The 22509-nt window shown below is 46.9% G+C and overlaps 1 protein-coding gene across 7 annotated transcripts in view; it reads right to left on the bottom strand.

Annotated features, from left to right (window-relative positions):
* Positions 1 to 21: 21 nt before the first annotated feature.
* Positions 22 to 22509, bottom strand: part of LOC147426649 (kinesin-like protein KIN-4A) — a 241381-nt gene continuing 218893 nt past the window's right edge. For 5 of the 7 annotated variants that reach the window (XM_086497870.1, XM_086497869.1, XM_086497873.1 and 2 more), the window contains 6 exons: positions 14492 to 14725; positions 13600 to 13756; positions 13171 to 13326; positions 12494 to 12857; positions 12114 to 12334; positions 22 to 1142 (listed from right to left, as the gene is read on the bottom strand). In XM_086497870.1, coding sequence (XP_086353996.1) covers positions 12654 to 12857; positions 13171 to 13326; positions 13600 to 13756; positions 14492 to 14725 — 751 coding nt within the window. In that variant the 3' untranslated portion in view covers positions 22 to 1142; positions 12114 to 12334; positions 12494 to 12653. Of the gene's footprint in view, positions 1143 to 12113; positions 12335 to 12493; positions 12858 to 13170; positions 13327 to 13599; positions 13757 to 14491; positions 14726 to 22509 lie in introns of those variants that run through there. The other 2 variants (XM_086497867.1, XM_086497868.1) reach the window with 2 other exon arrangements.

The raw sequence follows: 22509 nt of genomic DNA, 5'->3' as shown, positions 1-22509 counted from the left end.
ATTGCAAGATTGAACAAATCTTATTGCATGCACATGGATGTTGGATTTGTGGAGCCTTTTGCACCCGAATGTTTCTGGGTACAATTTTCAGCATAATGCTCACTCCTCTTATCATGAGGTGTTGCAACCACTGTCAGCCGGTGCATATAGCACTCACCTGGAGTAAGTGAAAAGCATTTATTTAGGCCTTTCTCAAATTCCCCTTCGTCTATGGATGGCTCATAGCTGAGTACAACTCTATAGGCAGCCCATCTCACCACATAAAGAAAGGCAAAGTACTGCATCAACCCATTGTTGTGAAACTGGGGCCCATTCTTGTATAAAATGGCTTAAGGCAAGAAGTGTGAGTTCTTGTAGATATGGCACTCCTAGTCTGATTTTGTTTATATTGTGGCAGCCAGAAAAATGCTTCTTTACATGTGCAATGAACTCAAAAAGGAATTGATTTACATAGCATTGATACCTGGCTGAATCCTCAGCATCTGGAAAATGATGCTCAAAGAGCTTGACCCTTAGAAAAGAAGACGGACCAGGAAGCTGGAGCGAGCAATTTGCAACCGTAAAGAGAGGGTTTTGTGGACGAGGATATCTGCAACAGAATACCGAGGTCGAACAATACGCCCGCTATACCATCCAATCACTACCACCGAAAGACGTCCCACGATTAAACGAGGGATCTACCCTGCATTCACCATCATCATCATCATCACCTTTGAGGCTTTCTATAAGCTGTTTAACAGCGCATTTCAAGAATCCTAATGCAAGGATCTGCAAGGGTTCCACAAAATAGGCGATAGCCACATCAAGGGCTTCAAGATGTTAGGCCAAGTGCTCTGTTGAATGGTGTCTGTGTAGAAGAGCTTGAGGCAGATGTGCATGGCAGTAAGGGTGTCTCAGGGAGTGGGATGCGAGCAGATTGCCCTTCTGTCATGTCATGCATCTTTAGGAGCATATTCTGTAGAACAGGACACCTTGCGGCGACCAGCAAGCTCCTCCTATCGTTTGCCAAACAGAAAGACCATATCCACAAAAAGTTCATTGTCTTGCACGTTCTGGATGTCTTCCGACAATGAGCACTGCTCTCTGATTTACGCTTGGCGCTCTGGCATATACAGGAACGCGCCATCGTCACCTGCATCGCCCTGCACGCGGCCCCGCCATTTATATACACTCAACTAGTCTTGAGAGAGCACTACAAGAAATTGCAAGGGCCTTTACTTCATTACAAATTTACCAGAAGGAAATCATGTGGAAACATTACCAAAATACCTCTAAAATTTGGCCAAATTCCCAAAATGCCCTTGAATTTTCCCAAAATTCTACACAAACTCCCAAAAATATCAAACACAAATTCCTCTATTTGTGAGCTCATTGTTGAAATTTTTTATGTATACGAAACTTAAAGATAGATCTCTATTGGACAAAAAACTAAACCATGCAAATTTTGGAGCAATCCATCTAATTTTGATAAAGAGTATTTTGGGAATTTTGATAAATATTAGGCACATTTTGATGATTTTCCCTATAGTTATATTGTGTTGGTGATGGTGCAATATCCTAGCATGCCCCTTGAAGGAGGACATGGTGCACCTATGCCAAAAGGTCAAGTTTGACAGGCATGAGGTACAGGGATTACTACAGCCTTTTCCCATTTTTTGCTGAGCGGAAACTGGTTGTGAGGGTGAAAAAGAACTGTTAAGCGTCATCAATACAAGGAATTTCAGAGCAATTTCTGAAACCACTTGGGGCTTGGCATAGAAGGGAGTTTCGTGTTAAGAACTTGCTTTGGAAAGGGCAAAAGATGACAAAAAAGCTCATCTTTCTTTTTCCAAGAAAAAGATCCTTTTATGAGTTAATAAAACTGCCCATTGGGATACAAACTGTCCCGACAAGAGGGGGCTACATCAGCATGAGGGGAGACTCTCCCAAGAAAAAAGTGAGATATGTACAATGACGGCTAAATCAGTAGCAAAGCCTCGCGGTGCTGCAGCGTCTCGAACTGACCTCGAAGTGTATGGATCAGCTCAAGCCATATATCTCGTACAGTCTCCACCGGTGGGAAGGGGCGGGCCCGAAGATGCGGAAGCAGCGAACTCTCCATATGAACCAGAGAGTCAGACTGCAAATAAGCTCCCAAGAAAGCTCTCTATGACTGCTCCACTCCTGAGGCATAAGCTCTGTGGTGGCAGGCTGGAGTGTAGGCCACCCCTCCTCTTATCACAATCGTCCTGCTAGCTGAGGACAGCTCAAAACGAAGTGTTGGACCCAAGAGCAAACATCCCAAGTGTACTGGCTAGTTGACAACAAGGCTGGCATCAGCCGTAGAATCTGCAGCCAAACCTGCTGCGCCATGGGGCAGTCCCATAAGCAATGTCAAGTGGGTGGTCACAGGAGGCACAGCCCGCTAGGTGGCCACTGGAAACCAACCAACTCCCCACTGCAGTAGCTCGATGGGCGACAAGCCACTCAAACATGGTAACTCTCCTCGGCTATTTTCTATCCCACAAGCGCTCCCAAAAGTCTGTCAGGAACTCAGCTGTGAGACCCTTCTCCTACCATTGCTGCCGCAAGACGGGGCCTCTCTCCAAGCAGCCAGTATGTGGCTTACTTGTCGTGCTTTGTATTGAAAGAAAGGGATCCCTAGGTGATCAACTGAAGCAAAAGGGTCTCCCCAAAATCACTCCCCAAGGTCCCATTGCACTCGCACCAAAGAGAGACTCTCCCAAGCCCAGCGCTGCCAATGTCCAATCTCAAGATCTAACGGGTCAGGATCAAGCACACAGAGCCTCCCTCTAATGCCCACAACTCGAATTTGTTGAAAACAACACTCTGCTACCTCTGGTGCCTCAGTCACAACTCTGTGGAGGCGACCCTCTCCCTGAAACTCAAAGAACATGCAAAGGCCTAAGTTTGAGCAGGCCCGAACTACGATGAGGACCCCAAGATGAGTAAAGGCCCCCATCCAACTCGGAGCCTCCAGCTCGAGAGACGTGTACCACTCTGTTGGTATAGCCTCGCCGATGTCCTGACACATGCTCTGTACCCCCCTCATACCGTGCATCTAGATGCTCTGAATCTCCTCAGGAAGTGCTGCAAACTGCAACCATGTGACCTCGCTATGTACTGACCAAAGGGTTCCATGTAAGAGGTTGCGTCAAGCGCTCCTCAATGCATGTGGGCTGCTCCCAAGACCGAAGTAGGTTCAACGCGAAGCGGTCCTCCCATCTCCTGCTCAGGCCCACTCTGCGCATCTCTGTGAAAATCCAATGAGTGGAGGGGCTCCAAGGGACACCGGTTTGTGGAACTTGGCCTCTGATCCGGTGTAACAAAAGCTCTTTCCAGGGCTCCTCCCCTGGAAGAAGAACTTGAACAATGAGCTTCCCAAAGAGAGCTCTACTTTGCTGTGCTCAATCGATGATACCCAGTCCCCCCCCCCCCCCGGGAGCAAGGTAGAGTGATGACCTGGCGGGAGACTTTGGCATGGCTGACTGCGTATCTCTCCCTGCCCATAGAAAGATCCTGATCAGCCTCTCTAGCTGACTGATGCAAGAACTCGAGAAGATCCAACAAGATGTGATGTACCACATGGTGGCCAAGAGCACATAGTTGGACACAACAGCCCTGCGAGCAAGAGAGCCGCGCTGAGCTCCAATGCAACAGCTTCCTCCTCATGACTAAGAGGAGGGGAGCAGCTCTCGTGACAAGTCCAAGCCAACCTGGCAGCCCAAGTAACGAACCGGCATCCTTGGAAGGATCGAACAAAAGCCCTCTCCAAATCCAATCAGGCGTGGGAGCATCACCAACCCAAAAAGCCATTGTCTTTCGCCAGTTGATCAATGCTTCTGATGCACAACAAAACATCTACATGGCCTTCTCACACCTACTAGTTGCCTTCCAAAAGGCGAAGATGTTGTCAAGGATACTACGCTCCTTGACAAAACCTATCTGAGTCTCATGAATGATGCTCTCAAGTAATGGCTGAATTCTCTAACTCAGAGTCTCTGCAAGAATTTTGTAGGCTAAGTTGAGAATGGTGATGGGCCGCCCCTACCGAATCTCATCTAGAGATCCCCCCTCCTTGGGGATGAGGTAGATCAGACCCTTGATCATGCTATCAGGCATCTCCTTAGTGTGCAAAGTGTGTTGGTATGCACTACATAGATCCTGTCCAAGCACCTCTCAGTACTCCAAGAAAAAGCTTGGAGTCAAACCATTCTCTTCTGGGCAACTACCACGAGGGAGTGCACTTAGAGCCTCCTGAAGCTCCTTTGGCAAGAGAGAGCTCTCAAGGATTTGTCACATCTCCTCACTCACGAGACAAGGCATCTGCCCCCACACCTGCTCTCTACATGCATCCATGCGCTCTGACTGCGGCTCAACTGAGAGCAATTCTCGGTAAAAGTCAGTAGCTACTGCCCATATGTGTTATGCTCTTTGGAAACCGTCCCATCCTGTCTCCTCAATTGGCGAGCATTGGTATACGCATGTCGGGAACCCACCATCTCAAAAAACTCTCCAGTAACTTTGTCGCCCACCTGGGTCCACTGAGATGCCTGTCAGTGGTAGGCAAACTCATGACGTCGCTCCTCACTGGTGATCAGCTCCTGTCAAGCCTGTTGCATTTGGTCCTCCATCCAAGGACTACTTGGGTGACCCTCTTGCATCTTTTGTAAGGAAGCAATGCCCCGACGTAGCTGCATCTCCTCCTCTCGGGCCGCAGTCAGTCATGCTCTCGACTCTTGGAGAAAGAAGAACTAAGCTCCCTGAGGGCATTGGCCACTCTAGCAGCACCGTCCCCTTGTGTATCTAAACTCTCGGTCCACAGTGTAGCAACCTGCTCTCTAAGCTCTGTATCTAGCAAAATCCTCTCAGAGATGTGTAGCATAACACTGTCACTCCTTTGCCGGTCGACTAGAGTAAGCATCATTGGCGCATAATCAGAGAAAGTAGTCCCTGCCAAAATGCATCTGAACCACCGAAGTCACATAAGTGATCACTAGCATTGGAGTGAATCTATCCTGGATAGATTCACTCCACCTACTTTGCGGTCAGATAGGGAAAAAGAGAGGTTGTCTGAGAGCCGTGCAAAACCCGCATGCTGCCATACATCCCAAATCCTCAAGCTCATACATAGCTGTTCCCAAGCAGCCAACTCAGCCCCATGTAGAATTGCATGATTTTGCCCAATCCTATCCGAGGGGTCCTCAAGCATGTTGAAATCCCCCCCAATGCACCACTGCTCTGCATGAGGTAGGGACTCCACCAAATGTGACCAAAACTCAGCCCATGCACTCGCATGGTTGGACGCATAAATATTCAGAAAACCCACAAGGCAGCCATGTACTTGTAAAACGTCCCACTGGGCCATGCCAGGCACACTAATGGCTTTGCCCACAATGGCCTGCTACCATGAGTCTGCAATAGTCATACATACACCTCCCTGAATGCCACTAGGCCCGAAAGTAGCTGACCAAAAGGTCTCATAGCAACCATGCAAGGTCTATCCACAACCCCTGATACGACTCTCACACAAGTGATGCTCCTGGAGCATAAACATATTAATCGCTCCACCCACAAGGCATCTATGGAGCTCTTGTCTGAGTCGACCTCTCTGACGTAGAAATTGGGGTCCACCTAGCCCCTGCACATTCCATGAGACAATCATCATGGGGTCAGTGAGAGAAGGCCGATGCTGCGATCGCAACCAATCTCGCAATCTTCGAGGCAACTTTGGGTGGGGAGTAATCCGCATCCGAGGGACCTCAAGAAAGCCGTATCTTGAGTGTCTAACGGACCATACCCAAGCACGGCGTGCAGTCCATAGAGCAACATCCTTTGTCCAAGAGTCCTCATGAACATATACATAGCAGGGTGCAGTCTAAGTGTCTGCAAAAAAGTGTACCACAATGTGTCTACATCTTCTTGTATCTAGTGGTGTCACAAAGAACTTGGACAACAGCCGTAGAATCTGTATCAAGTCTGTCACCCCCAATTCTCCCGTGTGGTGAGAGAGCTTGAGTGCCTGAACATGGAGCCAATCCAACACAATGGACTGATCCATGCAGTCTGATCCCTACCGCACAATGGAAATGAGAGACCAACCGCTCCGTCCAGGGCCTCTGTCCCTCTGTGTAGCGAAGAAAAGGTGTCGTGCTCTCTAGAGTGGGTGCTCCTCAGTGCAGTATGCATGAAACCTCAATCCGATAGAAGAAACATCACACAGGAACATGACTCAAACTTAGAATGAAATATGACCCAAGACACGATACGACTCAAACACAACTGCAGACTCAACTCAATGGAACTCGACAAGCTCAAAGAACCATACAACTCTGGTTGGCAACAGACACAACTCCAAGCTCAGGACTCAAGGTACAATGGGAGTGTTGAGGGTCCAGTGTGCATTGAGAGTGCCAGTGGCGTGCAAAACTCTAGACTCAAGACTCAAGACTAGACCCTAAACCAGATGATGATGCATACCCACGACTGGAACCTACCACTCATATGTATCTCCTAAAGAGCCACCAACAAGTGGCAGATATCCAATCTAGCTAAGCCTATGCAGAATATGATGAACTCTGCCACAATGAGATAAATTGTACAAAAGGCAAGAAACTGAAGAAGGCCCAAGCCTAAGCAAAATCATAGGAAGTCACAAAAGCTAGGGTAATTGCAATGAAAAGACGAGGAGGAGGGTCCCGTGGCTATCAAGAGTGTTCATCCCAACTGGAGAAAGCGGGACACTAGAGTTGTCTTATTCAGAAATCTTCATGCCGTGAAGCTCAGTGCTAGAATCGTCGGGTGACCAATTTGCTAACAAAATCCCGAAAAATCTGCATAGCTACACTCAAGGAACAAGGGAGGGAGGGAAGAGGGTATGGATGAGGGGTTGCAGTGAAGGTTTTGGGGAGAGAGAGGGAAAGGGTAGGGGCTAGGCTAGGAAGGGTAGGGGCGAGGCTAGGGAGGGTAGGGGTGAGGGGGAAAGGATAGGAGCGAGGGTAGGGGAGAGGTGGGCTGGGTAGGGGCGAGGCTAGGGAGGGTAGGGGCGAGGGGGGAAGGATAGGGGTGAGGGCTAGGGGTAGGGGGTGGGTAGGGGGAGGGTAGGGGCGAGTTGGGGCGAGGGAGAGAGAGGGGGTGGGTAGGGTGAGGGAAAGGTGGAGAGGGGCGAGGGGTAGATAGGGGTGAGAGCATGAGGGGGTGGAGAGGGGCGAGGGGGTGAAGGTGGTGGGGGGTGGGTAGGGGCGAGGGTAGGGTAGTAGTGAGGGGCGAGGGTTGAGGGGTGTAGGGCGAGGAGGGGATGGGGTCTAGGGGGGGTTGGTGAAGGGGTGCCCACAAATAGCCTCCCATCAAAGCTGAATTTTGTGGTAGTCTGATTCCCGACAGAACATCCACATAGCAGAGAGACATCATGAGCGGGGAGCACATCAAGCTTGAAATCAACTTTTTTTTGTTGTATACCCCCTTGAGGAAGCTCGGTGAAGGGGAGTTCGCTAGACACAAAGGAGAGCTTAGTCTCGGTCAGAGAAGCAGACACCAATGGGCTGATGATGACGGGGGCGTGAATTCTGTAGAGGAGATTTGTTTCCGCTACTATGAATCTTTGTAGGCTCACCCAATCCAAAGGCTTCCACCAAGGGCGCATGGTAAGTAGGTTCTATGACCTCCACCCTTTGAGTTGACTCAGGTAGCTCATTGGGTTTAGTTACTGTGGAAACATTGGAAGAGGGTGTACCCTCACGCAAATATTGAATAGAGACTCCATAACAAGGCATAGATTTGTTAGCGTCCAACCACTTCAGTAGATCTTCCTCTGACCCGTCACGTGGAGTAGGTTGTTCCAATTCAAGGCTGGTTTCTAGGGACAAAGAACTATGCTGTACGACAGAAACCATGCCTCCTCCTAGGCGAATGGGTTGCATTGGGGAGCCAAGAGTATGTATCCACATGGCGTCGTTTCCCCAATCATGAAGTGCTTTAGTGTGTCGCAGCAATGGTCTACTGATGAGCAAGGGAATTCCGCCCTCAACCTAGGGAAGACGACCCACAACAAAATCCAAGTTAAAGGTAAAGTCTTGTACCTGCAGAGGCACTTTTTCCACTGTGCCCACTGGGTAGAATGTCCTCTGGTCGGCCAATGTAATTGTGAAGGGAGCACGGCCAGTAGGATGTAGACCTAGAGCTAACATAGTGAACTCGAGCATCAGGTTGATACCAGATCCGCCATCCACTATCACTCCTGAGAATTGCCGCCCCAAGACGGACACGGTGAGACGAGGACTTCTATAATCAGTGAGGAGAGCCGCGGGATGGGAAATCATATAGGACTCTCATGGTCACACTGGGAGGTGCCTGCCGAGTGCGGGGAGCCGTAGGATGAGAAATCATATAGGACTTTGATGGTCAAACTGGGAGGTGCCCGCCACTGGGACTTGTTCCGGGGTAAAGTGACTGAATTACAGCAAGGGTGTCACTTCTAAAACTTGCATCTAGCCGCAGCATGTCATAGAGGGACACTTGTTGGAACGTGTTCTTCAAGATTGTCTCTGCTGTAAGCTATTCTTTTTCTACCAGTACTTTCTCTGATACCTTGATCTTTTGAAGATCAGCAACTGCTTCCAAGAAGTCTTCATCAATATCGGAGAGCAAAGATTTTGATTCTTGCTTGGCACTGGGGAATGGCTTGTCAACAGCTGAAGGTAGGGTGTCCCCTGGTGTGACAATGTGTGGGGAAGTTGAACTTGCTGGAATGCTAAGACCGAGAGCAGCTCTTTGGGCCCGAGTGAGGATGCCCGCTGGATCCTCTACCAATTGCAACTTATTTTGAGGGGTTACCACATGGGCAGAAGGGGGTGGCTGAGTAATGGTTCTAACTACTATCAAATTGAGCTTGGGAAAGGTAAACTCATTTTGATTTTGACTTGGGCTCGAAGCTATCGATGCACAAAGTTTGGGACAATCCTTACTGTAGTGATCCTTCGCTCAGGGCAATGACGGCAGGGAGAGGACCCTTCTAGCAGAAGGCATTTGCTTTGGTAGTGTCCATAGTCTCCACATCTGTAGCATAAAATAGGTCGATTCAATGGGCGAGTTGAAGGGCGAGGTGTTCCTTGCTCCTGGTGCGTGGAGGTGGAGGCGTAGAAGCTTTGAGGAGATGAGGGAGCATGGGTATGATAAAAGCTCTGAGAAGGAAAAGTGCTCTGCATACCTTGCATAGGAGGGGCTGTCAGCAAAGGTGGCATGTGGTTTGGATGGCCATAGGGGGAAACCATGTTGGATGCAAGTGGTGGCCCTTGTTGAAGAGTAGGAACGAGACTTTGCTGGATTTGTCGCAATCCCTTGAGGTAGTAGCAATCCTTGTCCTCATGTCCAGACTTTTCACAGAAGCGGCAATAAGCCCGAAGGGGGCATTCTTGTGGAGGGTGCCCTGGAGAGCGGCATGAGCTACACCATACCATAGCCTTACTCTCCTGCCGAGACTTGAGCTCCTCTAGCTCGCGCTTGATCTGGTCCAAAGCCTCATGATGTGGAGGCTTCTCCTGTCAAAGAGAGAAGGACTTCTCCTCTTGAAGAGCTCGCTGTAACTCTAAGGCTTTCACTTCCCTGCGTAAAGAGGCTAAAGGATTAGAGGGGCTTTTGAAAAGAGTGAGGTGGTCTCTACCTAAGGAGAGTCGGTGAACATCTTCCTAGCTCCTTCTATCCGAGTAGCCGCTGCGACAAATTCCTCCAAAGTGGCGTTAGGTTGGAGACTCTCTCGAAGTTTTTGCTGAGAGGTTTTGGGAAGAGCCTTCTCCACCCACTTCTTAACCATAAACTCACCTGGTTGCTGAGGAAGCTTAGCGACCAGAGACTTGGTTCTGGTCATGAGTTATGCAAAAGTCTCATTTGGCTGGTACGCACCATTGCGTGCCGTTGGATACATGTTGCATTCTATATGGCGAGGAAGAGGGCAGGGTAGTGATAAAGAGGTGCATGAAGGGTGGATGGCATTCTTGGATAAGTACATCAAAGGTGATTAGACCTTGCAAGGCGCCCTTATTGATGAGTTGGGTGGACACTTGCAAGGCAGAAAGTAAGTCATTTGATCATCCAATTGCAAAAGATCCAAACAAGATGCAAGAGAGTGTGAATTGGTAGGAAATTTTTGGGGCTTGCACACCCATCTAAGGGTGCTTTTTCAAGGGACTTGTGCCTCACCATGTGTGAGAGAAATTGGACCACCTTCTCTCATACATACAAAGAGAAGAAACAAGCTACTCCCATCTCATACGGAGAAGCTTGTATACATACACACCAATTTGAGGCTCATATCCAAAATCAAAGAGCGTGGCTACGAGAGAATGGAGGTCACATTGGATAGGCTTAATAAAGAAAAGGATGAGGACCGCTTGCTTGCCTTGCAAGAGGTTCAAGAGGCCATTGCAAAGAGTACAAACGAAGAGGTTGAGCCTATTCCCATTACTCATCCTAGCCATATTGGGATGTCATGCTCAATTGGTGTTGATGGTGATGATGATATCTATATATATACCTAGACGAATCCAGGATAAGCCCAAATTCACCCTTGGAGGAAAGTGCAAGATATAGACTCATGGTAGTCACCCACAACACACTATAATCTTCGTCTCCATCATGCATAGTATTTACTAAATACCACGACAACCCCACTAAAGTCGTCAGTGCCCAATAGTGGGTGTAGAACTAATTAATGATGATGATGACGGTGATGATGCTGCTGATGATGGTGATGAGGCGAGCTATGGTGAGAGTTAGAGCTCATTACTCCTCCTTACAGCTTCCTCCACCCTTGGATCTCTACTTCTGGACAATGGTGTTGACCCCTACTTATGTTTTTGCCTCCTCCCTCTACTTATTGTTTTGAATTTTGTAGCCTACACTCCTTCATGTTTTTGGCTTGCTTCTACGGTTCTACGGTCCATCATTGGCTAGAGCCTACTTTATTACTTTGAGGCTCCATTTCACCCCTTTTTGTTCTTGGTCTACATGCCGCTGGCCACTCACATTTGTCTAGTCATGACTCATTGATGCCAATGGCCGTAGGGTCATTGAACTCTAAACACGAAATTTTCTATTGTGTTTGAAGTTTCTATGGTTTTGTGTTCCTCTGTATTGTTTTAAACTTTTAAGTTTCATATGCAGGCTTTTAAGTGTCATATGTAGGCTCTTTTTAGTGTGCCGTATGGTGTTTAACGCATGGAATTCCCAGGGGTTCTGAAATGTACTTATTCAGTACTTCTGTACCCGTCTACATTCATGACGTATGGAAAAACTATGGCTCTTAGTATAGGGATGTGATCCAAAGTGGTGTATCCACGTCTGAAACCAGCCTGTCCTTGTGACCTCAGGCCTTGCATTTCAACCTATGCACTAAACTCATGCTCAATACGGGTGTCAGGTATCACACGCATATGCAAAGTGCACTGCTACAAGACCATCCTCATCCTGTGCTCTTCCATTCTGTAACCTGTAGAAGGCCTCTCTGACCATCCTCCATGTGAAAAAAAAAAATTCTGTTGGTTAGGGGGTAGCATGGCTGGCTGTCCTAGTACATTGTAAAGTTGTCTCCATCAAGCCGTCCATGCATCTGGGGATGTGGTTTGTATGGGGGGTTGTCTTTCTTGTAAGCCCTCTTGCTGTCCTGTCCCAAGAAAAGGAGGTAAATTTCTGCTTGCATTTTTGCCAAGGAGTTCCGCTTCTTCCACACAAGGAGTCTGAAGAGCATCCTTGCTTGGCTATGTGTCCGGGTACCAAGTCTACCTTCTTGCGTAGGCTGATGCAGGCCATACCAACAAAATGGGGTGCAGTTGAACGCCAGGGTCTGGATGAGAGTGAGACAGAGCTATATTTTCTCCAATAGCACCTTTCATTGCAAATTGTCTCCTGCTGCAGTTTGTAAGACAATTACTAGAAAAAAGTTCCTCCACTAAGAAAATGTTTGTGTGCAAATTAATGTGCAGCATAGGCCCAGCATCTTAGCTCAGAACATCAAACCTCAGTGAAAAATAAGACATCTACAAAGAAGGCTACAGAATCACTCTTTCATAAATTGATAAACATATGCCATATATACAGGCACACATATTAAATTTGATTACCGCACATCATATTTTACAGGCTCGAGGTTTCAAGAATGCTTTTATGGTTGTTGGTGAGGCAATTATCTCCAACAAAGTCATGTCACCCTAATATAGAGAATATACTGAATGATGCATAATTTCAATGCCAAAATTGCAGGCCACAAATGCAACCAGAGAATCTGCAAATTCGTAGCTGCTGGTTTAACAGCCCAAGCATGCTCCTTGATGCTCAAAAACACCTGCAGCAGAAAACGACATTGCAATAGTCAATTGAACAAAAAGATGAAAACTGTAGAATGTCTTTGAGGCCGAGTATTGGACTTTGGTTCGAGTCTTATAAATAAAATCTACCTTCAGCCCTTCATTACTTTTACAAACAGAAAATACAAGAATATTACCTTCAGGATATCAAGGCTCATATCCTTTTGTTGAGCAGCTGATGAGTCACTAGAAGCTGACTCCCTTCAAAAACAAGGAAGACGCATGCATCAATACACAGATTGAATCAATCCAGGATGCAAAAGGATGCCCCACATCAAGATCCAAGGCCAATAATGTCTATAGCAGATGGCCCATATCAACTCTGGAGGATCGTATCCTCGCTGGCGACTTGTCTGCCTGCTTCATCCAATCCGAAATCTGCCAAGGCTTTTGCCACCATCTTAGGTGCACCATCCACCATTGCTGGTTCCACTTCCACTTCCATATCCGGCCTTTGTTCGAATTTTGCTTCATACATGATGCCTGTCCTGTTGAAACCACCTGCAGCTTATACGACATAATCAAACCTTCTGATTTTTATAACCAACATTTACCTTAAAAATATTCCACCCCACAACCAAACTTAGAGCACCCAACTGGGTGTGCCTTCAGACCTCTTCAGGCACTAGAGTTAGAATCAAGACCCAAAATTTAACACCCAATTAGGCATGCATCCAGACCATACCATTTCAGGTCCTAGAATCAAGACTCAACATTTGACAATGGCAATCACTTCATCCTGTTCCTGTCATCCTACTCGGAGGGTCACTTTGCAATTGAGTAAAATATGAGAAGTTTTTGATAGATTACATGCCTTGTTGAGGTTTTCTGGAAATGCGCTAACTCTGGAACTCTTTGAATAGCAGCAATCATTCATACAGTCCAGTCGACTAGATGCACGAGCTTGGAAGCGCGTGAGTTCGATGGAAAGTTCCTCGATTCCACACTTCGAGTCATTTTCTGTGCAGCCCTGAAGCAACCAGATATGTCACATTGCTGGATACAAAGAGCTCTTCTTGTGTACAGAAAAATTTAGATCTCTCACAAAACAGAGCAGTTTAATGATGGGCACAAAACATATCAGGTTTATAAGGATTTTTTTGGTCTCTTTCCATGTACAAATACATTAGGGGCATTTAATGAGGCGTTTTACATTTATCCAAAATTTAGCCTCACAGTTTTTTGACCATTATATAATATTAACAATGCATACTAAAAGTGTTTATGGGAACATTCCCAAGACCTTATTAGATGTCAAAAGCGCCATTGCAATGGCTTGTTCTTTTGATCCGTTTTGCTTGCTATATACATCCCGTTTGCTCTGTTTCAGCAACTCTCTGAATGCATTAACTTTGTTTCTTAACTCACTGCTTTCCAGCTCCAACTCATGCACTTGACACCTTTGCACACCAAAAAAATATTGAAGGATTAGATAACGACTGAAATCAAAATCATGAGGCTCTTGCAGATGCTAGGTTTCTTACAGATACTTACAGAAACACCTCCATTTTGGAAAACAAGTGGCCCCAATAATTTATTGCAATAAAGAATCAGAAATGTATCTGGCTATTCTCTTATGCTACATGAGCCTGGTTTGGCATGTTCGTGTTTTGTTCACGCCCAAAATCAAGCTTAGCATTTAAGGCTCTTCTAGAGGCCAGCTACCTCAAGCTGCAAAGGGCAAGTCTCTTGGTCCTTGAAAGGCTTCTAGTGCCACTCAGTTTGCCCCAAATTGTGAATTTGTTGTAGCCTTTCCCAGTGAAAGGGAGGCACAACGTGTCACTTTGCACTGGAGTCAACAAGGACTCTGTTTAACTTCCTGTTTCTTTGCAATTTCCTAAAGAGCTAAAATCCATAGTAGAAACTTTCAAGGATTTAGCATCTTTTTTTCTGTATTCTTCTATGGTGTCGCAAGAATCAATTTATTTGCAGTAACTTCACAGATACATTGAGCATATCTCTGCACTGTCAAAGCCTGGAAAATTCTCATCGGCGACATTTGTAACAAGATTGTAAATTCGCAAGCATAATAGGCCCATTTAAAATCATACCATGCATCTGAGCAATAATGGACTTTCAGAAACAATTCTGGCCAACCACTTCAAAAGATAACCATTTGATAAACTAATCAGTACCTTGCCGCAGCAGCAGCATTGAATGTAAGCTGGAGTAAGCACTTGAACTCCCCCAAACTTTTAAAACAACTCCATCTTGTCTGTTCAGTCAGTGCACCCTCTCGTTCTTCAGCATCTGATAGTTCTGCAGCCATGTCTATCAGTGCACTTGAAGATGCCGTCAACAAGCTGTCTAAGAAACAAATTCTGTGCTTCCTTGCCATTGCAGAGTTGGAAGATGGATGGTATTCTTTTCTGGAGACATCATGATGCAAATAATCAGAATAGAGATCTATAGAGATCTAAAGCATTGATATAAAGAGTCATTTTCTCACAGTTACTCTACTTATGCATGTGCATCCACAAGCAGGCATCATGCTCGCACATACTTTTTTTAAAAGAGACATAATTAACATCAATGATGCATGATGAGGCATATGTACTTCGTTTTTTTGTGGCATTCATTCCAAGAAAATAAAAAAAAATAAAAAAAGGCTTCAAGTGGACTGTCACCAAGCTCATCCATCCTCTTATCGGATTGTCAAAGAGAAATAAGGAGATATGCAAATGAATCAAAGACAGGCTGCTAAAACATGTCTTTGTTTGCATCTGCCAAAGGGCCTAGTATCCAGCCAAGGAGTAAGTAGGGCATCAAAATTACTGTGCACTGTGGGATTTATTCAAAACTTCCAAAAAATCGACCTACAAAAGGCTAGAAGAAAAGCTCTAACTGAAAACGCGCATTCAAGGGCTGAACTCCTCATACTGCTGAAAATATTAACTTCATAAAATATTTTATGAAGTAGACCCTCCATAATTTCATTTTTCAGTTTTGTATTTTAGAATTTTATTTTACTGAACTTGTGTAGAAAGCACATATTTGTGAACCTTCTGAAAGTCATCTTCTCTACCCATTTTAAGACTCCTGTGCAGGCCCCATGTCAAATCATTTGAAAATAGACCATGCATGTTACATATAACAGCCCTAATCTCAAGATGCTGAGGTCCAATCCAAATTTTTGGAAGGCAGCAGAGGAAAACTGTATGACCCATAACGTTACCTATCCCAAGTGAGCATAACAAACAAGCCTTGCATTGTAATTAATTCTCAAAATCCCACTTGGTCAAACAAGGACTAATACTTTACAAACAAACACTGTTCCAAATAGTCTTCTTGGTCTCCTCATTGAAACATAATGTGATCAATTGTAAATCATACACAGGAGAAGTTGTACAAGAAACATAAGTATTATGCCCTTTAGTGTTGCCACTATAATTTCCCAAAGTAGCCATGCCATTTTCATAAGCTGGAGTAATGACTTGGGTCACACACATCTGCAAACATGTGTCCATGGCTGTTTATTGTTTCAATTTAATGAGCAATATAGTGCATTTGCAGGGACCAGCACAATTTTTGGCCTTGGCATGATTTTGACATTTGTGTCTTCTTTCTTTGCCTCTCTTCTTCTTCTTTTTTTTCAGAGAAAGAGATCCTTCTATTCGTTAATGAAACTGCCCATAGGGCTACAACCACCTCTACTAGAGAGGGCTACAACAATCATAAGGGGAGACTCTCCCAATGAAAAAACAGCATATGTACAATGAGGCTAAATCAGGAGATGGGAGGAGGGAAAAGCCACGCAGGTGGACGGTAGTGCCATCTGAGCACACCCTGGACCATGGTGAAGAAAGGCCCACGGCGCCAGAGTCGAAGGAAAGCCTCTCTACGCTCCCGCATGCAATCGAAGCTGCCCTGGAGTCTCTCGAACTATCCCCTGAGAGTATGGATCAGCTCTAGCCTGAAATCTCGAACTGTCTCTACTGGTGATACAGGGCGAGCCTCACAGATGTTGAAGCAACGAGCCCGCCAGATAAACCAGAGTGTCAGGCTGCAAACGAGCTTCCAACACTCCTCTCTCTCACTGCATCACTCTTGTGGAGAAAACTCTGTAGCGAGCTAGAGTGTAGGTCGACCCCCTTGTATCACTATCATCCTGCTGGTGGAGGATGCTCAAACTGTAGTGTCAGGCCCGTGAGAGTGGACCAAGTAGATGACCCCCAAGTGTATTGTAGTGCCGTGGAAAAAACTGGCACCAACCGAAGAACCCGAAGCCAAACTTGCTGTGCCATAGGACAGTCCCAAAGACAATGGCGCTGACTCTCCACAGGATGGTCACAAGCTGCACATGCTGCCGAGAGACCACTATGTACAAGCCAGCTCCCCACTGTTGTAGCTCTATGTGCAACTAGCCACTGAAACAAAGTGACTCGCCGCGGCTGTATGGCATCCCACAATTCACCCAAAAAGCTGACAAGAACTCCGCTGTGAGACCCTCCTCCTACCAATGAGGTGCTGCAGCAGGACGAACCTCTCTCCGTGGTTCTGCCAGTATGTGACATCCCAGTCGAACAGTGTACTCAAAGAAAGGGACACCTGGATGGTCGGTTGAGGACAAAGGGTCCCTCCAAAACCACTCTCCAGGATCCCACTGCACTCGTGCCAGTGGAAAGCTCTCCTAAGCCCACAGCCTCCAATGGCCTGTCTCAAGAGCTACTCGGTCAGGATCTATGACACAAGTCCTCCCACAGATGCTCACAACCCTGATCCTCTAAAAACAGCACTCCGCAATTTGTGGGGCCTCGACTGAGACTCTGTGTAACTGACTGTCACCATGTAGCTCGAAAAACATGGAGTATACCGTCTCTACGCAAGCCCGAACTGCAATGAGGACCTCCAGCCGCGTGAAGGTCCCCATCCATCTGGGCACTGCTGGCTCGAGAGGTGTAAGCCGCTCAACAAGTACTACCTTTGTGGTGTCTTGCCACATGCTCTACACCCCTCTCATGCCCTGTAGATGGATGCTCTAAAGCTCCTCTGACAAACCTGAGAGTTGTAGCCAGTCACCCAAAGTGCGTGTTAAACCCTCTGCCATGAGACCCCAAGAGACATGAGGCCTACTACCAACCAAGTGGCCTCTCTAAGTGCTAACCATGGGGTTCCAAACAAGCGCTTGTCTTAGGTGCTCCTCTGTGCAAGTAGGCTGGTGCTGTTCCGCAGCTGCTCCCAGGAACAAAGAAGGCTCACAAAAAAACGGTCCTCTAGTCTCCTGCTCAGGCCAACTCTACGCATCTCTGTGAAAATCCATCTGGTGGAAGGTCTCCAAGGGCCTCCAGCCTGAGGTACTCTAGCTCTAAGCCGCTGAAGCAAAAACTCCTTCCAGGGCTCCTCCCTTGGAAGCAATCCTCTGACAACAAACTTCCCAAGGAGGGATCTGCTCTGTTGTGCCGGTTCTATGATCCCCAACCCCCCCTGAGAACAAGGTAAGAGTGATGACCTGCCAAGCCACTTTGGCTCGAGCTATCTGAGTGTGGCGCCCTGACCAAAGGAAGTTCCTGATCAATCTCTCTACCTGGCTGATGCAGGAGCTCGAAAAGATCCAACAAGATGTAATGTACCAAATAGTAGCCAACAACACCTGATTGGCAACTACAACTCTGCCTACCAAAGAAAGTTGTGCCGAGCTCCAATGTAACAACTTCCTCCTGATGGATAGAAGGAGGGGAGCAATCTGCTCCTTAGGAGACAAGTCCAAGCCAACCTGACAGTCCAAGTAACGAACAATAGTCCTTGGGGGGATCCATCTGAAACCCTCACCTAGCATCTAATCAGGCGTCAGAGCATTGCCAACTGAGAAAGCCACTGTCTTCCTCCAGTTGATCAGTGCGCCTGATGCACAACAAAAGGTCTCAAGGGCTTTCTCACACCTGTGAAGGTTGGCCTCCTAGCCCTCCAAGTACAAAGCTGAGTCGTCTTAGTTTGCAAACCTCTAGGGACTGCTGTAAAAGGAAAAGTATACACAAAAAAGAGGGCCTCATGTGGGGCTGTCCCTCTCGAGCCACACGGCTCATAGCAAAAGCACTACCAAGAGATCTCCTTGCGGAAGACGCGTGTCCAGTCCCCTGCGTCTGAGGAGGAGTGGAGGAGGGGTTGGGAGATGAGGCTGTGGGCCCCACCGGGGAGAGAGGAGGGACGGGAGGCGGGGGTGGAGGTGGGGGAGGGGAAGGAGGCGGAACGGCAACGGCAACGGCAGCGTCTGAAGGAGGAGGTGGAGGTGGAGGAACTGCAGAGGACGGAGCCTCCTCAGGTAGGTCCTACTGAAGGGGGTCAAAACGGTTCCCAGTCGGAACCCAATGCTGCTGAGCTGCAGAAGGTCAGTCACCAGGGGGAGCACTGGGGCGAGCCCGCCCTGTCGACGGCGGCTAGGCACCTATTGCCAACCATTTACTATTTGATCACCAGTCTCAGTCGAGGTACAAGCATGTGCGTCCTGTGAATCTGGCTAATGAGCATGCTCAACCTTGGGAGGCTGTGTCACCAGGAGGTGTACTTTTCTTGTTGCCTTCTCTAGATATGTACTACATATTTCACCTGCTGCCAACTATCTACTGTTTGATCACTGGTCTCAATCGAGGTACAAGCCTGTGCGTCCTGTGAATCTGGTTGATGGGCATGCTCAGCCTTGGAAGGTTGTGTCACCAGGAGGTGTATTTTTCCTGTTGCCTTCTCTAAATATGTACTACATGTTTTTATTTATTTTAATTTTTACTTGTTTTCCCCGGAACCCTTGAAGAGGTGCAAGTGAACATTGCATGGCCAATATGAAACGGCTACGGCCGAACAGGTTTCTCACATCGGGAGTCTAGGTCGGTCAGTCTGGGATTGGTCGGGCCAGTTAGCACAGAATTCTGATGAGTATGGAAGCTAGTGTGCGCCAAATAAAAGTCTAGGCCACTCGGAAAGTCACAACATTATAAGTGAGTGGGAACTAGGGAATCAACTCAGAGGGGCAAACTGGACACTTGACAGAAGGAGAGCCAACTGCTGTAGGACACCTCAGCAGGAGGGGGCACCCATTTTGAGGCTCGGGCTGATTCTTGGTTCATTAAGTGACCTACAGTGTGTGTGTGAGTAGTGGGTGCAGGCTGACAGCTTTAATGGAAAGCTTGCTGTCTCCTCTGTCCCATATAGCACGATGATTTTCTCTCGTGCATCTCTCTCCCCTTTGACACATATGGTAATGCCCGACTAGTTGGATCCCTGAGATGAATATGTACACTTCTCGGGGTTTATGCGCGTTTGCCAAGGCAACAGACTTTTGAACAGTAACCATATTAGCTAACAGCTAATCCCCCACAGGTACGCACAGTTCCATCACTGAAGATTGCAAGTTTGGAGAATTTTCTCGCGTGTAAACTCGTCCAATTCACAGGAGAACTGTCCCATTGCGTGCGGGAGCCCTTGGGATGCACGTAGCATGTTGGCTCCGCTAAAAACGATCCGAAACAAAGAATTATAGACTATTGTGTTTCTTTGCAAGTTTAGAGTTTCGTACCTGAACTGCAAGGGAACACCAAGGGAGCTCCGTGAGAGCCTTGGGATGCGTGTACAGGGTTTTGGGCACCTGATAGCAGAAAAATAGAGAATTAAAAGCATGCTGAAATTCTGTTACAGCACCAGAAAGCTCCCAAATTGCGAGGGAATCCGTCCTAGACAAATGTTTTTGACCTATAGGGTTTTTTTCATTGTTGAGCTACTGAAATCAGGTCAGTTGCGTTTTCAATCCTCGCCAGGTTTGGACAGCTTTGCGAGAGTTTGGTCTAAGTTTTGTTCCATCGACGAAATAGTCACTTTTTCTTCAAAAAGTACAGCGTGGATTGTTGTGGGTGAAAGCAACACAGAGCTTGTCGTTAGGCAGAGAAGAGAGACCCAGTACCTGAAGAGGGACACATGGCACAGAGAAAGTTCCTTCAACTCTTCAAGAAGAGGATAGGTTGTTTAGAGCTCAACTGCGTTGCTCCATGGACATGTTTCAGCAATTGGCTACCAACCCAAGGATGCAGGAGTTCTTACAGGCTCCTACACAGGAATTTCAAGCTCTGACACGGAGTTTTCAGCCTTCTACACAGGGCACGATGGAGCCATTGCAGGAAAAGGAGATTTCCAATGCATAGAGGACTCATGATGCTCGAGGGAAAGCCCATGTTGTTGAGCAAACAGCGGTGTCCAATGATCCAAAGAAACTTGCTTTAGCTGGACAAGAACCGTTTGTGAATGGTCAAGGGAGTAATGAACAGGCTATGCGTCAGACCCTTCCATCACCTATTACTTATCTTGGTTATTTTGGAGGTGGTTTAGTGTTTCAAGCTATGGCTGGAGCTTCCACAGGTTATATGCCAGGGAATGTGTTCGAGACAATGCAAACAGGCATGGGTAACCCTATGTACGCGAACATGGGTGTCCAACCAGGATTTCAGGGTGCCTATGGTCAATTTAGAGTGCCTGGAACACAATTTGGTATGGCTAGTTTTTCGCAGCCATACACCCAAAATGCAGATACGACAGGTAAAACAGGTGATGCGAGTGCTAGAATGGGCAATCAAGGAGCACCACTTTTGTAGGCAGCTGTTTATGATAATGTGGCTCCTTTGAGTCAGCCAAAGGATTACAAGGAAGGTGGGCAGGGAGTGAAGTTTGAAACTTTCAGAGGAATTGAAGATCAACTGAAGGCTTTGACCTTTATACAGCACTTTGATGCAGCTTATGCTGGACGAAACTTCACGGAATCTTCAAAGATACGCAAGGTTGCCACTTTCTTGAGAGGGAATGCGCTTCAATGGTGGACCGCATTGTTGAACCAGGGTCAAGCCCCAACAACGTGGGTCCAATTCAAACAACTTTTTGCGTCTGCATGGCTAACAAACACTTTTGAAGTGGATGTGATGACAGAATGGCCCGAGTTGAATGCTAAACAATGTGCGAATCTAGAAGAGTACAGTAAACAGTTTTGGGCCGCACTGTTGTCAGTCACCTCTTATAGATTTGTGCCATTGTCCGAACAGATTGAGAAGTAGTGATGCGAATTGCCCAAGAAAATAAGGGACTACTACACAAAGACTACTGTCATGAATATGTTCCAGTTGATTGAGAATGCCAGAGTGGCTAGCAATCCGTCGAAGGGAGATTCCGATGGATTTAATAGCCACAAGAAAGGGTCCCAGGGCAAACAATTTTCAGACAAGGGCAATGTTGCAACAAAGCCTTCTGTGCCTCCCACAAAGAAGCCCTCCAATGAAGAAGCTAACACGTCCAAGAAGCAGTCTAAATCTTCTTCGGACAAGGACAAAAAACCTTTGAAGAAAGGAAAGCTCTTAGGGAGGCCAAGAAATGCTACATTTGTGAAGAGGAAGGACATTTTGCAAATGAATGCCCACATAAGAAGTCAAGATAAGGATGACAAGTTATACCATAAAGGGAAGAAGCCAAAGCCCAGTGCAGAACTTGTCCCAAATTTGGTTGGAGACCAGCCAAACATAGATGCCACGGAACTGTGTAGAGCTTGGGGCAAAGTTAGAGACCAGACAGTGCTAGTTTTCTTTGATCTAGGAGCCCGTGCAAATTTCATATCACCAGAATTGACATCAAAGTTGGGCATTTGTGCAGAGGAGATGGGTATGACTGGGGAAGCACGTTTGGCGTGCCCAGGTCATTCAGAGCCTGTTACTCCCATTTTGGGGAAGCTTCGTCTGCACATTCAGAGCTATGTGGATGCGGAAGAATTTCATATTATGCCACTTGAGGGCTGTGATGTGTTACTAGGTATCCCATGGTGTTACAAGCTGCATGCTATGGTGGATACTTACAACAAAAAGATCGCCCTTGTACATAGAGGAAAGACTCATGTCCTTGATGTGAAGCTTAAAGGCGAGTCTGTTCCAGTTGTTTCTGCTTCTGCTATTTCATCTGTAATAAAGAATCATCTTTCTGTGTACTTGATCTTTGCAAAACAAGTACCTGAAGTTGTATCTAATTTGTCTCCGTAGATAAAGATAGGTCAACTTTTTTGAGCGGTTTCAGTGATTGTTTTTCGGACTCTTTGCCAAGGGAGTTACCTCCTGAGAGACCTGAGGATCATACCATAGATCTTGTGCCAGGTTCTAGTCCTTCGAATAGACCACCATACAGGGTTAGTGCAGCCCAA

This window comes from Adiantum capillus-veneris, chromosome 24 (genome assembly GCF_014529385.1).
Source record: "Adiantum capillus-veneris isolate H3 chromosome 24, ASM1452938v2, whole genome shotgun sequence".
Classification (NCBI taxonomy): Eukaryota; Viridiplantae; Streptophyta; class Polypodiopsida; order Polypodiales; family Pteridaceae; genus Adiantum; species Adiantum capillus-veneris.
Note: the sequence above shows the minus strand (reverse complement) of the source record. Positions and strands in the feature narration are given on the sequence as shown.